The sequence below is a fragment of the Nelusetta ayraudi genome, unplaced genomic scaffold (assembly GCF_046127955.1).
Source record: "Nelusetta ayraudi isolate G7.1 ecotype Tasmania unplaced genomic scaffold, CSIRO-AGI_Nayr_v1 ptg000070l, whole genome shotgun sequence".
NCBI lineage: Eukaryota > Metazoa > Chordata > Actinopteri > Tetraodontiformes > Monacanthidae > Nelusetta > Nelusetta ayraudi.
This window is the reverse complement of record NW_027466120.1, coordinates 5,799,850-5,817,336: the sequence shown is the minus strand read 5'-3', so window position 1 is coordinate 5,817,336 and position 17,487 is coordinate 5,799,850. Positions and strand designations below refer to the sequence as shown.

Below are 17,487 nucleotides of genomic sequence, written 5' to 3'. Positions count from 1 at the left end.
GTGGCTGGGACAGCGCGGAGAGGGGCTTTTCTCCGTGGCCACCCGCAAAAGCCATGTAAGATCCCTGGCTTCTCAACACAGGAAAAAAAAATACAAAATAATCATTTCGATTCATCCTGTCACCCAAATTTGCAACAAAGTAGGAATCTGTACACTGATGTGTTGGAAAATCCCAGAAGTTTCAAAGTTTGCAGAAAAAGCGAGAAGTGCGTCCCGGAGCTTCATGGACTCGCTCCCAAGTCTCCAGAAGAACTCCAGAAAGAAGTTTAGCACCAAGGATATCTCCGGGCAGGTTTGATGTTCGCTGAGGGTGAAGTCAGGCCGACGGAGGTTTTATCTTTTGCCGGAAACAAACAGCTTTAGTCGGAGGCATGAGCGGGGGTCGCTTCGAGTTTGACGACGGCGGTGCGTACTGCGGAGGCTGGGAGGGAGGCAAGGCGCACGGCCATGGCATCTGCACCGGACCCAAAGGCCAAGGAGAGTTCTCCGGATCCTGGAACTACGGCTTCGAGGTGGTGGGCGTCTACACCTGGCCCAGCGGAAACACATACGAGGGGTACTGGTCGCAGGGGAAGCGTCACGGCCTGGGAATAGAAACAAAAGGGCACTGGATTTACAAAGGGGAATGGACACACGGCTTCAAAGGCAGATATGGGGTGCGGATCAGCGCCGGCAGTGGGGCAAAGTACGAGGGGACGTGGAATAACGGTCTCCAGGATGGATATGGCACAGAAACCTACGCTGATGGAGGTAAGCGTGTGGTCAGAGGTGTACGTACGGAGGAAGGGGTAAAAATAGCATCACTCTGAACACAGTGCTGTTGATAGACGGTGGAAACGCTTCCAAACTGTATTATTCAGTCTCGACTACTCACAAAAACTTCCCCAGGGGATCTGTCTGCATTGAGTTATCATGGTGTGGTTTATAGATGATACACTGTGGTGATAAATAGATCATTAGTACCTAAACTTTAAAAAAAAAAAAAAAAAAAAAAAAGTATATATATCCACAGCCTTTGCATGGGGAGATATTTGTTTTATATATTTACAAACTAATGTTAACGATCTATTCATGTACATACACTTTAAGAGCAACAGGAGCACTGCAGTGCTTTAAAAAGTCCTATTTTTGTTTGAAAGGAATTTAGACAGCCAAGATGTTCAAGTACATGTAGATTTGCTTTTCTAACTGGCATACAATTGACTGATGAGCAGTATGTTTATCTCATACCCGAGGCAGTGGATTAGCTACTGTGTATCTGCTGGTGAGTGCAGAAAAGTACTCTACAGGAATGTTAAGTGAATTTGAAATCCAGTACATTCTGAGTTATGTTTCCATCACTGGATCAATTAACAGTTGGGTATTTTTTGTGAATAGGACAACTGCCGCTTTAAACCGAATTCTAGAAGGAAAAACTGTTCAGTCTGAAAAGTACTAATGGTCAGCCAATGTAGTTGTTTGGTCAAATTAATCTTTCTTTATTTTTTTAACAGATATCTAATTAAAACAAAGGTAAGAGATACATTAAAATTTACTTTATTGATCACAAGGCACAGTGAGTTTTTCCACAGTATCTAACTTGGCCTGTTGAGGAGACAGCAGCTGCTTCCCAGGCTGGGAAGGGTCCAGATTTGGAAACCTTCATCAGTACCTTGTCAAAAACACTGACTGGGAAATAACTTTTATTATCATTGAATACCTATTCACGATCTAAAAATCCATTCATCTCGATGGGTATCCTAGTTGAGCAAGTTTAAACAGAAGTGCAACTTCCCTTTAAAAAATATTGCAACATGAATTTGTTACATAAACGCTCTGATAAACCAAAATCAGTAATGAACTTAAGAGTAACTCAAGGTTGTTTTTTTTTCTTTTTAATGTAATCAAGATATTTATTTTCTCAAATACACGAAGGAACGGGTTGGTCGCACTAAATTTGCCTTTTAAATCAAATCAGTTGTCCTTAAGTCTGAAATGAAAAAAATCCCAAACGTGATGTCTTGGTTTTTCTCTCCCACTATTTTTCTGGGAAGATACTAGCATGCGATTGTTTTTACCACTCATTGATTTTTACTGTGCAATAGCAGATAAGGTGAAGAGGTGAACCTGATGTGAATCTCATCAGTTTGGCACATTTATAAATACAAGAACAGAGTTGTGTCTTCACTTGTTGCCAAGTTGTGAAAATTAAAGTCAAAGTTAAAGTGATTGTCACATCCCAAAAGATGCAAAATCTGTCCTCCACATTTGACCCATCATCTACTGAGGGAGCGGTGGGCAGCAGCTATGCCACACCCGCAAATCATTGGGTGATCTAACCACCCCCAGTTCCAACCCCGAATACTGAGTGCCAAACACGGAGGCAATGGGTACCACTTTTGCAGACTTTGGTAAGACCCGGCCAGGGATCGAACCCACAACCTACCAGTCTCAGGGTGGACACTCTATCGCTAGACCACTGAGCCCCCAGATTACCCCAGATTTTGTAGGTCCGCCCACTCACCTAATCTGAAAAATTCTGAGGATATAGTCAGAAATCTTTGGTCAGGACCAACCGCCATAACGGGAAGACTATGCACGAGGTGGCTGAAACTGACACTCGCACTGCTCACGGTTGGTCTGTGGTGGCTCTTGACTCTCCTTCATTTTTCCAGGCACTTTCCAGGGTCAGTTCACTGGAGGGATGCGCCACGGCTACGGGGTGCGCCAGAGCGTCCCCTATGGCATGGCGGCAGTTGTCCGCTCCCCCCTCCGCACTTCCTTGACCTCCCTTCGCAGCGAGCACAGCAACGGCACTGTGCTGCAGCAGGACATCCCCGTCATCACCACCACCAACGCCTCAGGTGAGGAGACACCCGTCGCCACCCCCACCCAACTGGGGCCGTCCCGAGGAGGCTTCGCACTCACCCTCCAGGTGGACCCAGAGGCGGTGAAACCCAAGAAGAAGGGTCTGTTCCGCCGGGGCTCTCTCCTGGGCAAGTTGAAGAAGTCCGACTCCAGCACCTCGCTGTCCAGCCAGAAGAGCAAGATCAGCTTCCTGAGGACAGAATCGGCCCTCAGCTCCAATGCCAGCGACACCAACTCCACCATCAGCATCGGGGACGAGAGCCTGGCCGGCGCCGAGGACTTCCCGCCAGTCGAGGCCGACATCGACGCCACCACCACGGAGGTCTACATGGGCGAGTGGAAGAACGACAAGCGCTCGGGTTACGGAATAAGCGAACGGTCCAGCGGGCTGAAGTACGAGGGTGAGTGGCTGAACAACCAGAGGCACGGCTACGGCTCCACCACCTTTGCCGAGGGAGGCAAGGAGGAGGGCAAGTACATGAACAACATGCTGGTGAAGGCCATGAAGAAGAGGGTGATCCAGCTGAAGGGAACCAAGATCAAGCACAAGGTGGAGCGGGCAGTGGAGGGCGCGCAGAGGGCCGCGGCCATCGGCAAGCAGAAGGCGGAGATTGCTGCGTCAAGGTAAAAAGCACTCGAGTAGACTATAGAGTCTAATTTATGAAGGACTTCTTTTGAGAGCTGTGTTCAGGGAACATTTTTAAGGCTTATTGCAGAAAGAGTTCATACTTTATTTTAGAGTCCTATACCAGTGGCTAGATGGCATCAAGAAGTCTTCACCATTGTTAATGAAGAAGATTTTTTTTTTATATGAACTTCTTTTCATGACCTGGTGTTCCTCACTTAATGTGTAATAACGCTAACACTGACAGGAAAGCTCAACTGGCACAAACCTCAACGGTTAATCTATCCACATTTGGTTTAAGGAAGTCAAAAAGAAATCCAGTCTGCACTCACAATGACCTCCACAATGTCATTTCAAAGAAACTCACGCAAAAATCTTCTAACCATCTCCTATAGTGAGGTGGAACCGCAGATCAAGTGTAATAATCACAATGCATTTGTTCCTTCGCCAAAGGACGATTTTGAGAGAAACCAAGACGTGGTTACGCTTTTTGCCTGTATTGAAAATAGAAACGGGACAAGAGGAGAGACCGTGGCTTTCCCCCTCCTTATACCTGTGTCTTTTATGTCAGCTGAGGCAGGACTGGAATTCTAAAGCAACACAGTTGTAACTCACAGCTGTGACTGTAAGAACAGCTGAATTCCGCCCCTGCTTCCTCGCCTGCTTTTTCCTGCAGGCTTTGTAATCACTGCCAGAGTCGTCTGTGTGTCAGAAAAAGGATTGAAGCTTTTCATAAAGACATAACTTGAAATGCAGTCAGTGATTGAATGGATTAAATGGCCAGTAAATGGTTAAAAACATTAAACACACAACAAATACAAAGATGTTTGTTGATGTTTTAGTTTCTAAAATTTTACCACAGCCCAAAATTGTCCCAACACTAAATATACATTTTGATCCCAATTCATTTCAACGCACTCTTCAACAGGTTTACCTCACTATAAAAATCCAGGTTCAAAGTCATTATTAGTTGTTCCAAAATGAGGAGGTATACAGTTTGACTTCCACAGCTGAGAATATTAAACAATGTAGGTTGGTTGCCAGGTTGGTAGATACAGCACTGTTAAAGCAAGGCTAACTGGCTGCTAACATTTGGCCTGCAAACAGCACAAGGAACCGTCACAGCACTCGATATTCCCTCAAAGTCAGTTTGGAAAATCTTGCTCTCAACCAGTTTATTGTTCACACAACAGTGTCTCCACCTTCACTTTGCCTGTGACCGTACAAGGCGCTGTTGTTTTTGGCCTACGACGTCTTTAGCACCTTTAGGAACCACTTGAGTGTTTACAGCAGTGACTTGCCCTGATAGACCGCAGATCCCTGTCCCAGCAGGTTGAAATCTAAATATTATACTCGCAGGATAAGCAGTTCGTAAGAGTAATGGCCCGGTGATTATTGTGCCAGCACTGCAAGTTAACCTACAAAGTATTCAACAGAGCCTGAAGAGTGGATAGCAAGTGACTCTGCTGCCATAGAAAAAGCATCATTAAACAATTAGTCAGTAGTTCCTAAAATGTGTCAAACTGCTGCTTCACATTCTGTTTCACAAACCAGCAAAACCTCTCATTCACTTCTTCCTTTTTCAAACTTTAATGCAGGAATCAATCAAAACTGGGACACTGAATGACTAAGAAATAAAGATTAATGTCAAACATTTCTTCAATCTTTGAAAGAACCTCAAGAAATGAAGATTCGAAGCGCAGCAAGTTTCAGGTAGATTTTGAAGAGCGGAACCTCGATACTGACTCGAAAGTCCCCTTGATTGTTAAATTGACAGCTGTTATAAAATCAGCAGCGGGGCCCATGACACAGCTGTTCCTGGCTGCTTCTTCCTCCCACCCCACCGTCGTATGATCCCTCGCTGGTGAAGTCAGCCGTTAAAAATACAGCGTCCGCACGGCGTGGGAGGCCAGACCCGCTCACTTCAAGAACCATTTAGCGTTTGCTGGCATTCAGACATTGTCCCGTGGCGAGGGCCCGCCGAGGGAGGACCTCTGTGTGGCAGGACGGGGCGCAAATGACGCACACTCACAGACCCTGTGGTCACAACAGGAGCCCTGACTAAATAAGGACAGGCGCACTCTTGCTGTATCACAATCGTGGGGAGGTGGGTGAGTGAGGGGGGGAATGCAACAGCTGATTACTCCCCTCCCCCGGCCGACCGGCCGGCCGGGCGGCTCCATCCTCCCTGCCCTGCCAGAGCAGAAGGAGCAGCGGCTTTGTCGTTCAAGTCCTTACAATTACATCACGGCTTTTTCCCCCTCAGCCCACTTTCGTCCTGCAAAGTCTATCGGCCGCCAGGCAAAAAAAAATCGACCATCTGCCTCTTTCCATAACCCACTGCGTGCTGGTGGCCCCGGCCACTGAGCAGCCACGGCAGACCCTGGTCTATCTTGCGTCAGCAGCGGTGTCAAATGGTTCCACGGATATAAATATGACGGCTCACAGGCGAGTGCCAGGGTATAAAGGGTTTGCGTGTACGTGTACCATACCTAGCTTTAGTTTGTGCAGCTTGGGTTACACACTGTACTGCTGATGCGAGCGCTTTTCACGTTGGTGACCGTAACATTTGTAAACACGCTTCCTGGATCAGCGCTCGGCCGCGGCTTAGCGGCAGTCCGGGCCTCCGCTGGACGGGCCGTTTGGTGAGAAAAGTGACGAGGGGTAAAATATAGCCAATGAGTAAGGAGAGAAATTGAGACCGCATCTATTTCTCATTTGACCTCTCGGGAATGTGGCAATAATAATATTGCAATTAACTCCTAACGTGCGCGTGAATTTTAGTGGTTTAATTACTTTCTAAAAAAAAACTAATCTTTTTCTAGAAGGTCGACCACTCACTCACTCACTCTCACGCTCACTGACAACGCTGGGACCCCCCACTTAGTGGTACATGCCTGGATGACAGAGTATCTATTGCCATCAGCGGCCTGCTGGGGCAGGGGGTGTGAGGAGTGGGGGCGGGGGGGTCCTCAGAAAAATAACAGAACAATCGGGTTAAATTTTGCACAGGCTCTAAACAGAAATTGAAGGTGTGGATTGTCCTCCGCCAAGTGTAAAAGGTGTTGTTTTGTTGTGTTGTGTTTTGTGTCACAGTTGACGCCTCATCACTTCTCACAGTTTAACAAGTGTCTCCTTAAGGCAGCACCAAAAGCATAAAGGGTATTTAGGTCACAGTGTCAGGTGTCGCGTTTGGTTGCAGAGAAGTGCTGATGACCGAAACACTTACACAGCTTCATCAGCCCAGCGAATTTGAGTCGAAATCCATTTATTGTAATCATGTCAGGATGGTTGAAATGTTTCTGCAAAAAATATGCAACTCCAAGATCCAGGTACAGCAGAGAGGTAGCTGTTGTGTAATTTCTATACGATAAATAAAACCAACTGCACTGCAGCAATTATATATTCACTAATAACCACTTTTAAGATGTATTACCTCAAAATCCGATAAATATATCTGATTACACTTCACTTACAAAATTACTATTAATATTCCACTGCATTTCATATCTGCTTATGCATGTTTGCAGGGATTAATTTGATTTATTTATTGTTGTTGTTTTTAAACGATTTCAGAATCTTACAAAGGAACTTGATTTTAAATTACCCATTTAAAAAAAATCTGAACACTTCATCACGACAGATGTTTGTGCAGATTACCATTCTTACAGATACAATTTTTTTTTAAGGTCTTTGAGAATATCACCCTTGAGCGTTCAGTCTGTGTTTAGGCGTATCAGATCTAGAAGTAGTCGCAATGTATGTAGCAACTACTTCAGCACAGTCTACTAACTATGGATTGATGGACCATATATTGTTACGCTGCTGGCCTCCTCCATAAGATTCCATCAGGGAACACCATTCAGCTGCTTGTTAACTCCTGGTGCCTGTCAAGGAGATGCGATACAAGGAGCTGCACCACGGCAACATACAGTATATTTGGATACACAGTATCGTCATTGGCTGGAAAGGGATTAACAAAGACAAACCAAGTTCAATGATGTCATACAAAAATAGTATGTATAATAATAAGCCACAAGGACAGTTCAGTTATTAAAATGAAAAAGAAAATTCTACTGATGGTCTACCGTAGATTTTTGTTTGCTTTTCATTTGTTTGTTTTGCACTTCAACTCATAAAATTTCCATTGTGATGGTGACCTTTTTTTTCCTGGTTAGTGGACATTTTGCACTGACAACACCAAAGTGAAGAGAATAATGATTATTTGAAGGCTTTTCAACGGTTTTACGGGTTTCTATTTTAACAGTGTAAAGTGTTAAATAAAAGCATTTTCAGAAGTATTAACAACATGACTGAGCAGTATATGTCAAGAGACTAACAAAAGCAATTTCAGCACTCTATGGCATTGAAAGAGGATTGGGTTGGGACTGAGGAGATTGGGTCTGCGTGTCGACAGGTGGAGCTCATCCATCTCCGACACTGAAACCCCAAGAAGTGTCTAATTGTTCCAGCGGGAAGCACCTTTGCCCCTCGGTCTTCAAGTTGCCTGGGGAGCTATTTTCAGCTCAGTGTAAAGTTGCACTATGTGAAGTATCCACAGAGTAATCACAAACGGCAATTATCCCGGGAAATAAGAGTCCAAAACTCTTGCCAGTCAAATGTCAGGTTTTTCAGCCATAATCGCGGAGCTCCACCAGCAGACCAGACATGTCAATAATCCAGAATAGTGTCCATCTCCATGGCATATCAACCGATGTGGGTGCAGAGTTGCCCCCTCGTCTCAACCCTCAGAGGATTAGAATGACATCTGAGTGTAGCACTGGTCCCACCGGCCCAAGGATATGAGCTTTAAATAGTTGCCCTGCTCCTCATCTGAGATATCATTTCTGTAATAATGGATCGGTTCACCCGCAAAACTCAGAAACGACTCCAACTTTTGTTTCCTACAGGTCAACCCATTCAAAGGCCAAATCTGAAGGAGCTGAGCAGGCAGCACAAGCTGCTAACGGTGAATCCAGCATTGCGAGGCTGGTGGCCAAAGAGCTCTCTCCCTCCTTCTACCAGCCAGGTCAGTGAGCAACCCTCCTGGTGTTCGAACAGAATGGTACAGCACACAACAACAACAACAATAACAACAGCAAGAGTTAAAAGTTTTAAATGAGTTTTTTTCACCCAGAGAAGGAGATTATATTTATCATGTCATGATTTATTTATTATTTGTTTTATTTGTTTGATCTTCATTCCAGGAAAATATTAGAGAGAGGAGCAAAAGTCATAACCGCACACCACTCACAAGTTTATAATGTGTCTGTGTGCATGCCTAAAGCTTGAGCCAACAGATCCTCGGCTGAGGCTCTCCGCAAGGGTAACTGCGTTTGAATGTCTAAAATAGGAACGTCTCATAAGGTTGAGGGGAATCGTGTGTTTGTTTCATAGGGAGTCTTAGCTTAGACTGGGACACTCGCTCAAAAACAATCCAATGCTCCTCAAATGTTTTGTCTGGCATAACAATCAAGTGAAATACCAGAGGCTTGACTCAGTGGCCTCGCAAGACGGCTGAACTGCTGACACTTCAAGTCCAAAAATTCACTGGACTATCGCTGAGAGAAGCCCGTATCTGAGAGGCTTTCACTGGACAAAGTGTGGCATGACCAATCAGGCGGGACGTTTGACTTTTAGATTTATAAGGGTTTATTTGAGAATAACTGTGTGGAGATCTCGGTAGTGCAGGTTTAAAGTGTCATGATGAAAAAAACCCGAATTTGAAACTGTGTTAAAACCATCTGATTTAACTGTGGCTTTGAGTTTTGGAAGATGGTGTCATTGCTGTCATTAACATAATAGTACAAATATATTATGTACCAATAATATGGAACAAATAAAAAAAGAATGTATTTAGCAGTAATGCAGTCTGAGTCACCCAAAGACGCATATAGTTGTAACACTTTTGTTCATTTTCAATTGACATTGAAGCTCATTTTCCACATATCCCATGTATATTTTTTCTTTTGCCCAGCCGAGGTCTATGCGCTCGAAACGCATTTATTTAGCGCTCAACCAAACTGACTAACATGGTGTTGCACAGGTCCAGAGTATCTGAAGAAGAGAATCCAGCAGGAGGTCGCAGAAGGCAGCGAGAACACCGACATCGCCCTGCACGAGCCGCTACTGGCCGAGGACGAGCCCCTGCCCACGCCACCCGAGAGCCCACTCATGAACGAACTGGTCAGCCTGATGCCCGGCTCGTCCCCGGGCCGCACGCCCTCCCCGAGCCCTTTCATCATCGGCAAGGAAGACCCAAAACTCCTGGGCCCGGGGGGCTGGAACGAAGATAAGTCCAGTCGAGGCGGCAGCAAAGGGGGCAGTAAACCCAACAGCAAGCCCAACAGCCGCCCCACCACCCCCTCCACTTCCTCGGCCGCTACCTCCCTCGCCCCAGAGGTCACAGGGGGGGTCCCCTCTCGTAACCCCAGCCGCCAGAGCAGCAAGGTGGAGCAGGGCTCGGACCTGGAGATCAAGCCTCTGCAGAAGTTTGAGTCCGAGGCCAAAGCTCTGGACGTTCCCCCCCCCGCCGCCCCGGCCGCCCCCGCAAGAAACAGCCTCATCGTTCCAGATGAAGAAGAAGCGCCGCGGCCCAGCTCCAAGGCGCCCGCCAAAGCCACCACCCCTGAGCCCAAGCCCCCCAGAGTGAAAGCCGACAGAGCGCCAGAGACGCCCGTCGCTGAGAACAAAGTGGAGCCCAGGGAGGCGAACAGGCCCCCCAGCAGGGCGGAGACCACCAGGCTGCTGCCCAAGCGACAGCCCAGTCCGGCTCCGTCCCCGAAACCCGCGCCCAAGCTCGAGCCCAAAGCCGCGGAAGCGAAAGCCATCGTTGCCAAACCAATTGTGAAGGTGGAGCCCAAAGCCGAGGCCAGGCAGAGGACCATGGTGTCGAGCCCCAGCAGCGAGCTGGCTGAGTATCTGGAACAGGAGGTAGGAAATGACATCACGGGCATTTCATCCAATGCAAGTGTGTGTTAATGTTGACAGTCGTAGCTTTACGAAATATTATTTGACAGAGAGCTCAAGATCTCTTCAAATGCATGCAAAGTCACAAAGAGTAACATTGCAGGCTTTTGACAACAGTTTTTTTGGTCCTGTTTTAGCTTTTATTCAATGACTTTGGCAAGAGTTTCGTCTTTTAGTTTTAAACACCTCAAAGTATCACAGTTGACCGTGAGGCATCATCAAAGTGCACCAGTTGGAAGCCTTGGGCTGTTGTTACTGCTATGGTCAACTAGGACTAATAAATCTGACTGGTTCACTTTGTATGTGACAGGCATGAGGTTTGTTCACACATCTTGCAAGTACTTTAAAAAGAAACATTTAAAAAAAAAGAAGAAGAAGAAGCTTTTTTGATGGTATTACAGGAAAAGAATGTTTTTTGTCATGATAAAAATTAATCTGACATATTTGGGAAACGTTATGTATTTCATTTTCAGTGTCAACAATAAATAATCAATTGCACTGAGCCTCATCACCTTGTGTCTTCACCAGGGCCCAAATACCATCATGGTCTGCATGGTCATCCTGCTCAACATCGGCCTGGCCATTCTCTTTGTGCACATTTTATCTTGAGACATTGTCCACCACCTCAGGTAAGTCATGTCGACAATGAAAGAAACACACACACTCACCAAGGTAAGTAGTTTCTGCTGGGGGTGATTGCAATAGTCCATGTTGATTTCTTGCAGGTCACCGGCAGGGTCGGAGAGGGAACGGATGCCTCCCCCTCTGTTCGGAGACCAGCGCCATGACCGCTGAGGAGGGAGCCGCACGGCCTCCCGCACTGCGTCTGTGTGAGGCTCGCTGAAGCTCCTCTCTCACCACTGGCATAAGCGAAAGTGAAGGACTTTGAAAGAAGGAAAACGGTTCAGAGTGACGGTCGAATGCAATGGAGTTGAAAAGGTGAAAGGTTTCAGGAGCAGATGGTGGAGTGTGATCTCAGGAAGTGTGTGGCAAACCCAGGACGTCTCCACGAAACCTGAGTGCCACAAAGTGTGTCATTTAGCAGAAATTGGTTCAGTTTTTTGTTTCTTTTTTTTTATGTCTGGCTCTCACATCAGAGTCTGGGGAAAAAACAACCTTTGTCACATTGTGTTTGTTTGTATTTGTCACCTAAAGGAAGGTTAATGGTGTATGCAGAGTAAATATTTTCCTCTCCAGCAGTTTTGTGGAAGTATTGAGTGTGTGTGATACCTGTGATACCTTGTTCCTTTGGCTTACATCCTGAAAAAACCCTGTATTAGAGACTGTTGTGTACAACACTGTGAACTTTTCTGTTACCACTGGGATGTAAATGCTGTTGTTGACATTGTGCTGCTTTTGGTTTGAGAGCTGACAAACCAAATTTAGAGAGGGCAACAAAAAAAAAGTCAGAAGATTGTGAGTCACTGCTATTTTGTATGTCCCTGTGTATGTGCGTCATGATCTTTTGTTCCACACCTCTGCCCTTTAAATGAAAGAGCTGTATGTTTTGCAGTAGGATGAGCAAGATTGTGAAGGCTGGCAGTATATTTGCTAAGTATTAGGAGCATTCGTGATTGTACTGTATGTTTCAGTGTTGAGGGTTGTCCACTGTTATATTCAGGGCCTGTTGTGCTTCAGAGCCAAATACGAGCTTGACACTTGTGCGCATGAAGGCACTTTGCGTGGCTCTGCATTTTGTACAAATTTGGAGTGCACGCTTTAAACAAAGTGTTCTCGTTTCTCTTCACGAGGAACCGCGAGAACCACAATTTCAGATTAACTTGTCCATTGTGAGACGGAGGAAACTATAGATTCTTAACTCCAGGTCTTACTCCACAAAGTGCACTCTACTCTGTAAAAGTATCATACTCTCCCTAGTTCTTAGACCAATATTACATGGGTCTAAGGCAGCGGAGGGTTTTAGCTGGAAACGTTTAGCGTCCGTTTGTAGATTAAACACGTTTAAAATCAGGCTGCAAGATATATTATATAATCATTTTATATAATACGCAAGTCCTTACATCTTTATTAACTCTCATCTCATATTAGGAAAACATTGGACTGATAGTTTTTCCTGAATCTAGTCTAAATTTGAGGGACAGGCAGTTTGTGACCAAGCCTGGTTAAAAATGTCAAAAGGGGAAATTAAATAAAGAATTTTTTGAAACACGTTTGTGTTGTATATTTCTGTCAGTTGTTTAGGATAAAAATTATTCCATACAATACCATTCATTCTTGGGAGGAAATCCAAGTCTGGGAACAGCAGAACTAAGTATTTTTAAACACCACCTGTCTACTAGCATGAGACGGCCCCTGTGGCTCCCTTGGGCCAAAGTGAATACCGCTCCCAATTTAAACAGAGCTGGAGTTGGGCTTCAGTCTTCTCAGGCACTTCTTATATAAAAACCTGTCCCGGTTGTGAGTTGGGTCTAACACTCTATATGCTGCACATGTTTTTGAAGTTTAACCACAAGCGGCCTGCAAAAGATTTCAGCGCGTTGACGTTTCAGTATGATTTTCACCCGTTAACCAACACTGCCCCCAAGTGTAGAGAAGTGGAGTTGCAGTATTGCAACAGTCGTGGACTGTCTTCGCATTAAAATAATGTTGGGTAATACAATGATCCAAATGAAGTCCCTAGTTTTGTGATTTAAGTCTGCAATAATCAACATAACTTCAACCATGAAGTGTATACGGCAAATATAAGAGCTGTGGGAAGGTTAAAACTGCCAGAAATGTCTAATAAAACCAAGTAACTGCACCAAAATGCCAAGATAAGACACCAAAAAAAGATAGGACATAAGAGGAAGAAAACATAAGAAAAGCAGATAGCAAAAAATGAAAACCATTTATTTTAAAACATAAAATGTTATAAATTGAACAGGAAGGTAAAGCAGTGTGCCGACAGCCCTAAAACAACATCATTACTGGTTAATGAATCACGAGATTCTAAAGTAAAAAAAAGAAAAAAGAAAAAAAAAAGAAATCATGCAATTGCAAATCTCTCAGCACGCTTCTTTTTCTTTGCCTGTAAAAAAAAAAGGAGAGAAAGAATAATGTCTTTGAGCCTCAAACTCCTTCACCACAGGTCTTTTGCAAATTGCTGCTACATTATAATTGAATTATAAAATGTAGAAACTGAGACACAAAGTGAAATGCAGAGACCAGTGTGCAGAAAACAAACCTCAACATCAGGAGAAGTGGCTGAACCTGCGCTTGTCAAGGCGCCAAATCTCTCCTTTCGCTTCTTCAGCTTTTCATCCTCTTCAATCTAGAAAAAATGGCAAAAAAAACAAAACAATTAAACAAAATGCCGTGGCAGGAGGCTGAAACTAATCAAACAAGCAAGTACAGGTTACACCAGCAACTGTACCTTTTGTGAAACAGAAGAAACGCTCAGCCCAAAGCGTTCCGCTCTCTTCTTCAGCTGATCCACGTTCACCTTCATGGAGACAAGAAGTCACAAGTGTTAAAAGTTCTCTCATTAACTGGGGGAAGAAAACCGTGCAGTGACAGAGTCATTATTCAACACTTACAGGTGATTTACTGTTTGCAACTGCGCCTGTTGGGGAAAATAAATGTCAAAAGGTAGGGTAAGAAAGGGCAGGTAGATAGCACAAATAAGTGTATAGGAAAAATAAAGGTATTTTTTCTCTTAGTACTGATGTGTAAAGAAACATAACATTTCTATTTTCAGTGGCTACATCTCAATCCTTGTAATGACACATTACCCCATGACTTAGAAAGAAGTCAAGTTAGAAGGAGTTAAGAAACTACAACATAATTGTTGAAGAAGCTGAGGGTTTGAAACCATAAACACCATGAGGCAGATGGTCAGCTGCCTTTCAGTGAGATTGAACAAATAGATAAAGACAGAAAATGAAAAAATGTTTTAATTTTATTTTTATTTTTTTTTAATAAGCATAATAAATGAATTGGAACAGACCTGGGGAGGGACTGGAAGCTTCCGCTGGTAACCCAAACCTGAAAAAAAGAACGGAAATTGCATGTGTTGTGTTATGTTGGTGTCGACTGGCAACCACAGCATGAGATAAACTGACAAGGTGACATAACAGGCACACAAAGAAAACGTTGAATTAATGTGAATTACCTTGCAGCACGAACAGCCTTTTTGCTTTCAGCAGTAGCCGGTATGTTGAAACGTTCAGCTCTCATCTGTAGTTTCTGTTCAATTGAAATTTAAATTCAATATCAAGATCAGGGCAGTTGCGAGTGTAAGAAGAGGTTCTGTTGCACGCAGGTTCAGGAACGGTTCTTCTTAGACAGTTTAGTCTTTAGTTTTTGATATTCCAAGTAATTATTTCAACAGCCAAAGCTGAACCTGAAATTATAGGCCTGTAGTTGCATCATAAACTTATTCAAAAATGACCACACTTACTTCAGTTGCAGATGTGGGAGGTGTAATTTTAACCACTTTCTTTTCAGCAGGCCTGAAAAAAGGCAGGTCAAGCAGTAACACACAATAAGTATATATACAACCACAAATAGTACAAGGTTATTATGTTTTATTTTATGGTAACGTTGAGATGTCGTTTTGTTTTTGTTTTTTTGTGTGCTGGTTTTGCGGTCAGAAAACCAAAATAAAAATGAACCTACAACTCCTCAGCCGTCTCTGAGTCCTTGATGGCATCCCCATTGTTGGCAGTCTCAACTTTAGGGAAGTCCTGGAAAGAAATAAAAACACCATATCACAAACCTAAAGATAAACAGACAAGGGGTTTAAAAAAAAATATTGATAAAAAGCTCAAACAGTGAAACATTACCTCTGTGTCCTCGGCCAGCACGTCATCTACATCCACATCTTCTTCTGGAAATTTCCCATGAAGTAAAAAGGGCAAAGGTCAGTGATTTTACCCTCAGTATCAAAGCGTCACGAAATGCATCTATGAGACGTAAAAACGTCTCTGTAAAAAGTTGTTTTCCATCTTACCATGCTCGTCCAGATAAGCCTGCAGCCTGGCAATTAGTTCTCCTTTGTTTCCCTTGGTTTCTAAACCTCGGGCCTCACACTCCTGTCTCAACTCAGCAAGCTAGAAGAATAACAACAACAACAACAACAAGAAAAAGGGGTGTTAGCATTTTGAGACGGCTACAACCGACATGCTACCAATAGGTTTCGTAGGTCGAATAGTCATTAAACCTTATTCTCGACCTGACTGAATCCAGGTATTCGCTTATGGTGCTGTGTTAATTTGAGGAATACATATATAACGGGGCTGAAGTTTTGCATTTTTTTTTACATTCTAAAGACAGTATGATGATTACATGTGGCGACGCTTGGTTTCCCAGCCGGTTAGTTATAGTGGGAATAATCGAATGTAGGTCAAACAAGCTTGATTACGGCTGAATGAAGACGCTGTAAACGGGGAGGTTTGACGCCTCTAAAATAAAAACAGCGGTCAACTTTTTTTTCTCTCTTTAAATATCTCCGACTTCGAGCACACTGAGATAAAGAAAAACTTAGTATTTGATTAAACGTTTTCTTGATAGCCAGGTTAGCTTGGCAGCTGTAAGAACAACGTGAACACGCCGGTTGTCATGCCCGCGAAAACAGCTTGTTTAAGCACCGGAAGTGCGCAGTCACGTTAAGTCACTTGTGATTACTCCTGAAAACAATAAAGCAACTACCAGATCTACGGTGTCTGATAAAAACACGTTTAATGCTTAACCAACCTTTAGCTTCTGCAGCTCCACTACTTCGGCCATCTTTCCTTGTTAAAGTACTTCCTCAGATCAAACTCAGCGGCGCGACGAAGCAAGTATATCAGTTATATTGCAGCGGCCTCTATGGGACGGTCTCCTGAACTGCAGCCGTGCAAAGAAAACTCCCGATTACAGCCTGCTGGACAAATTTAGCAACTGTCAGCCATATGAGGAGCGAGTAATGATACAAAGGCTGTTTAGGCACAATTCTTGTAACACTACGTACATTTAACTGGTATATGTTATACTGGTATATATTATACCAGTACATGTCATTGTCCAAACCTGATCCTGTCCAAATCAGACACCATATTTAATCTTAATTCCACATGCAATATTTCATGACTGATGTAATTACTTTGAGTCAAAGTTACATGTTCAATGTTTTCAATATATATATTAGGACATCCATGTCTGGTCATTATTCTGCAAGTTAACTTTTAAATTAGGATGCACATTTTAGCCAGTGCAAACTTATCTAACCTAATTTGATAATATAACCCTCTATCAGGAAAGTTTTTTTGGTTTTTTGGGGGTTTTTTTTAATGGAGCAGCATTATATTCATATGATGGCCATGTATGTGCATGTATACTGAGGCCTGCAGGGAGTTACAGAGTTCATGGTAGCCACAGATGAAACTGGTTGAAAATGAGGATTTGCTATGAATGCTGACATTGTTTGAAAAGAGGTTTAAACAGTTTGGCATACGATATGGAGACAAAAAATCTTTCAACAGTCACTTTATAATTCTTGGGGTGCAGGAGGACAAAGCCGGATGAATTTAGGGAGTCACAAGTGCGATAGTAATCCTCATTAACGCCGCATTCCTCCCATTTTTCAAGCACAGCCTCTCTTAGCTGACAGTGTGACCTGCTATTCTAATGACACACAAAAAGCATTTCTAATAACCACTACACATTTCAGACATTTGATTAGACTTTGTAAATCATGGACCCAATGGAAGCATTTTAAACGTATTTGGGACCTTTTAAAGTCTGTGGATTTTGGGGTCAGTAATTATAACTACTGACATGAATCAAGAACTAAATCTGCACATGATTGCCCAAATAAGCCCAAAACGGATCAGGTGATTTTGCCACAGATTTAGGCAAAGTTTCATTGTTGTTAATAGCACATGCTTTGGTAGAATCACCCCTCATGCTTCAAACCCCAAAACTCCTCTTCAAATATTTTTTTTGACGCCAAACTAAAATTTGAAATAAAAATATTTACAATGTAATTCCCCTTTGTACTGTAAACAAGATATATCAACGTATGCAATATACGATAGTACATTTAAATAATCCCCACATTTGAAATA

At 43.6% G+C, this 17,487-nt stretch overlaps 2 protein-coding genes across 2 annotated transcripts; one reads left to right on the top strand and one right to left on the bottom strand.

Annotated features, from left to right (window-relative positions):
* The first annotated feature begins 5 nt into the window (after positions 1 to 5).
* jph2 (junctophilin 2) lies at positions 6 to 12,603 on the top strand. The gene is made up of 6 exons (XM_076042278.1): positions 6 to 750; positions 2,655 to 3,471; positions 8,383 to 8,501; positions 9,519 to 10,405; positions 10,970 to 11,070; positions 11,167 to 12,603. The coding sequence occupies exons 1-5, from the start codon at positions 372 to 374 to the stop codon at positions 11,048 to 11,050; spliced, it is 2,283 nt and encodes a 760-aa protein (XP_075898393.1). The 5' UTR covers positions 6 to 371; the 3' UTR covers positions 11,051 to 11,070; positions 11,167 to 12,603.
* Positions 12,604 to 13,270: 667 nt separating this feature from the next.
* sarnp (SAP domain containing ribonucleoprotein) lies at positions 13,271 to 16,288 on the bottom strand. The gene is made up of 11 exons (XM_076042285.1): positions 16,136 to 16,288; positions 15,393 to 15,492; positions 15,226 to 15,269; positions 15,059 to 15,126; positions 14,841 to 14,892; positions 14,553 to 14,626; positions 14,388 to 14,425; positions 13,978 to 14,003; positions 13,815 to 13,883; positions 13,626 to 13,712; positions 13,271 to 13,469 (listed from the first exon to the last, which is right to left on the bottom strand). The coding sequence occupies exons 1-11, from the start codon at positions 16,166 to 16,168 to the stop codon at positions 13,428 to 13,430; spliced, it is 633 nt and encodes a 210-aa protein (XP_075898400.1). The 5' UTR covers positions 16,169 to 16,288; the 3' UTR covers positions 13,271 to 13,427.
* Positions 16,289 to 17,487: the final 1,199 nt, after the last annotated feature.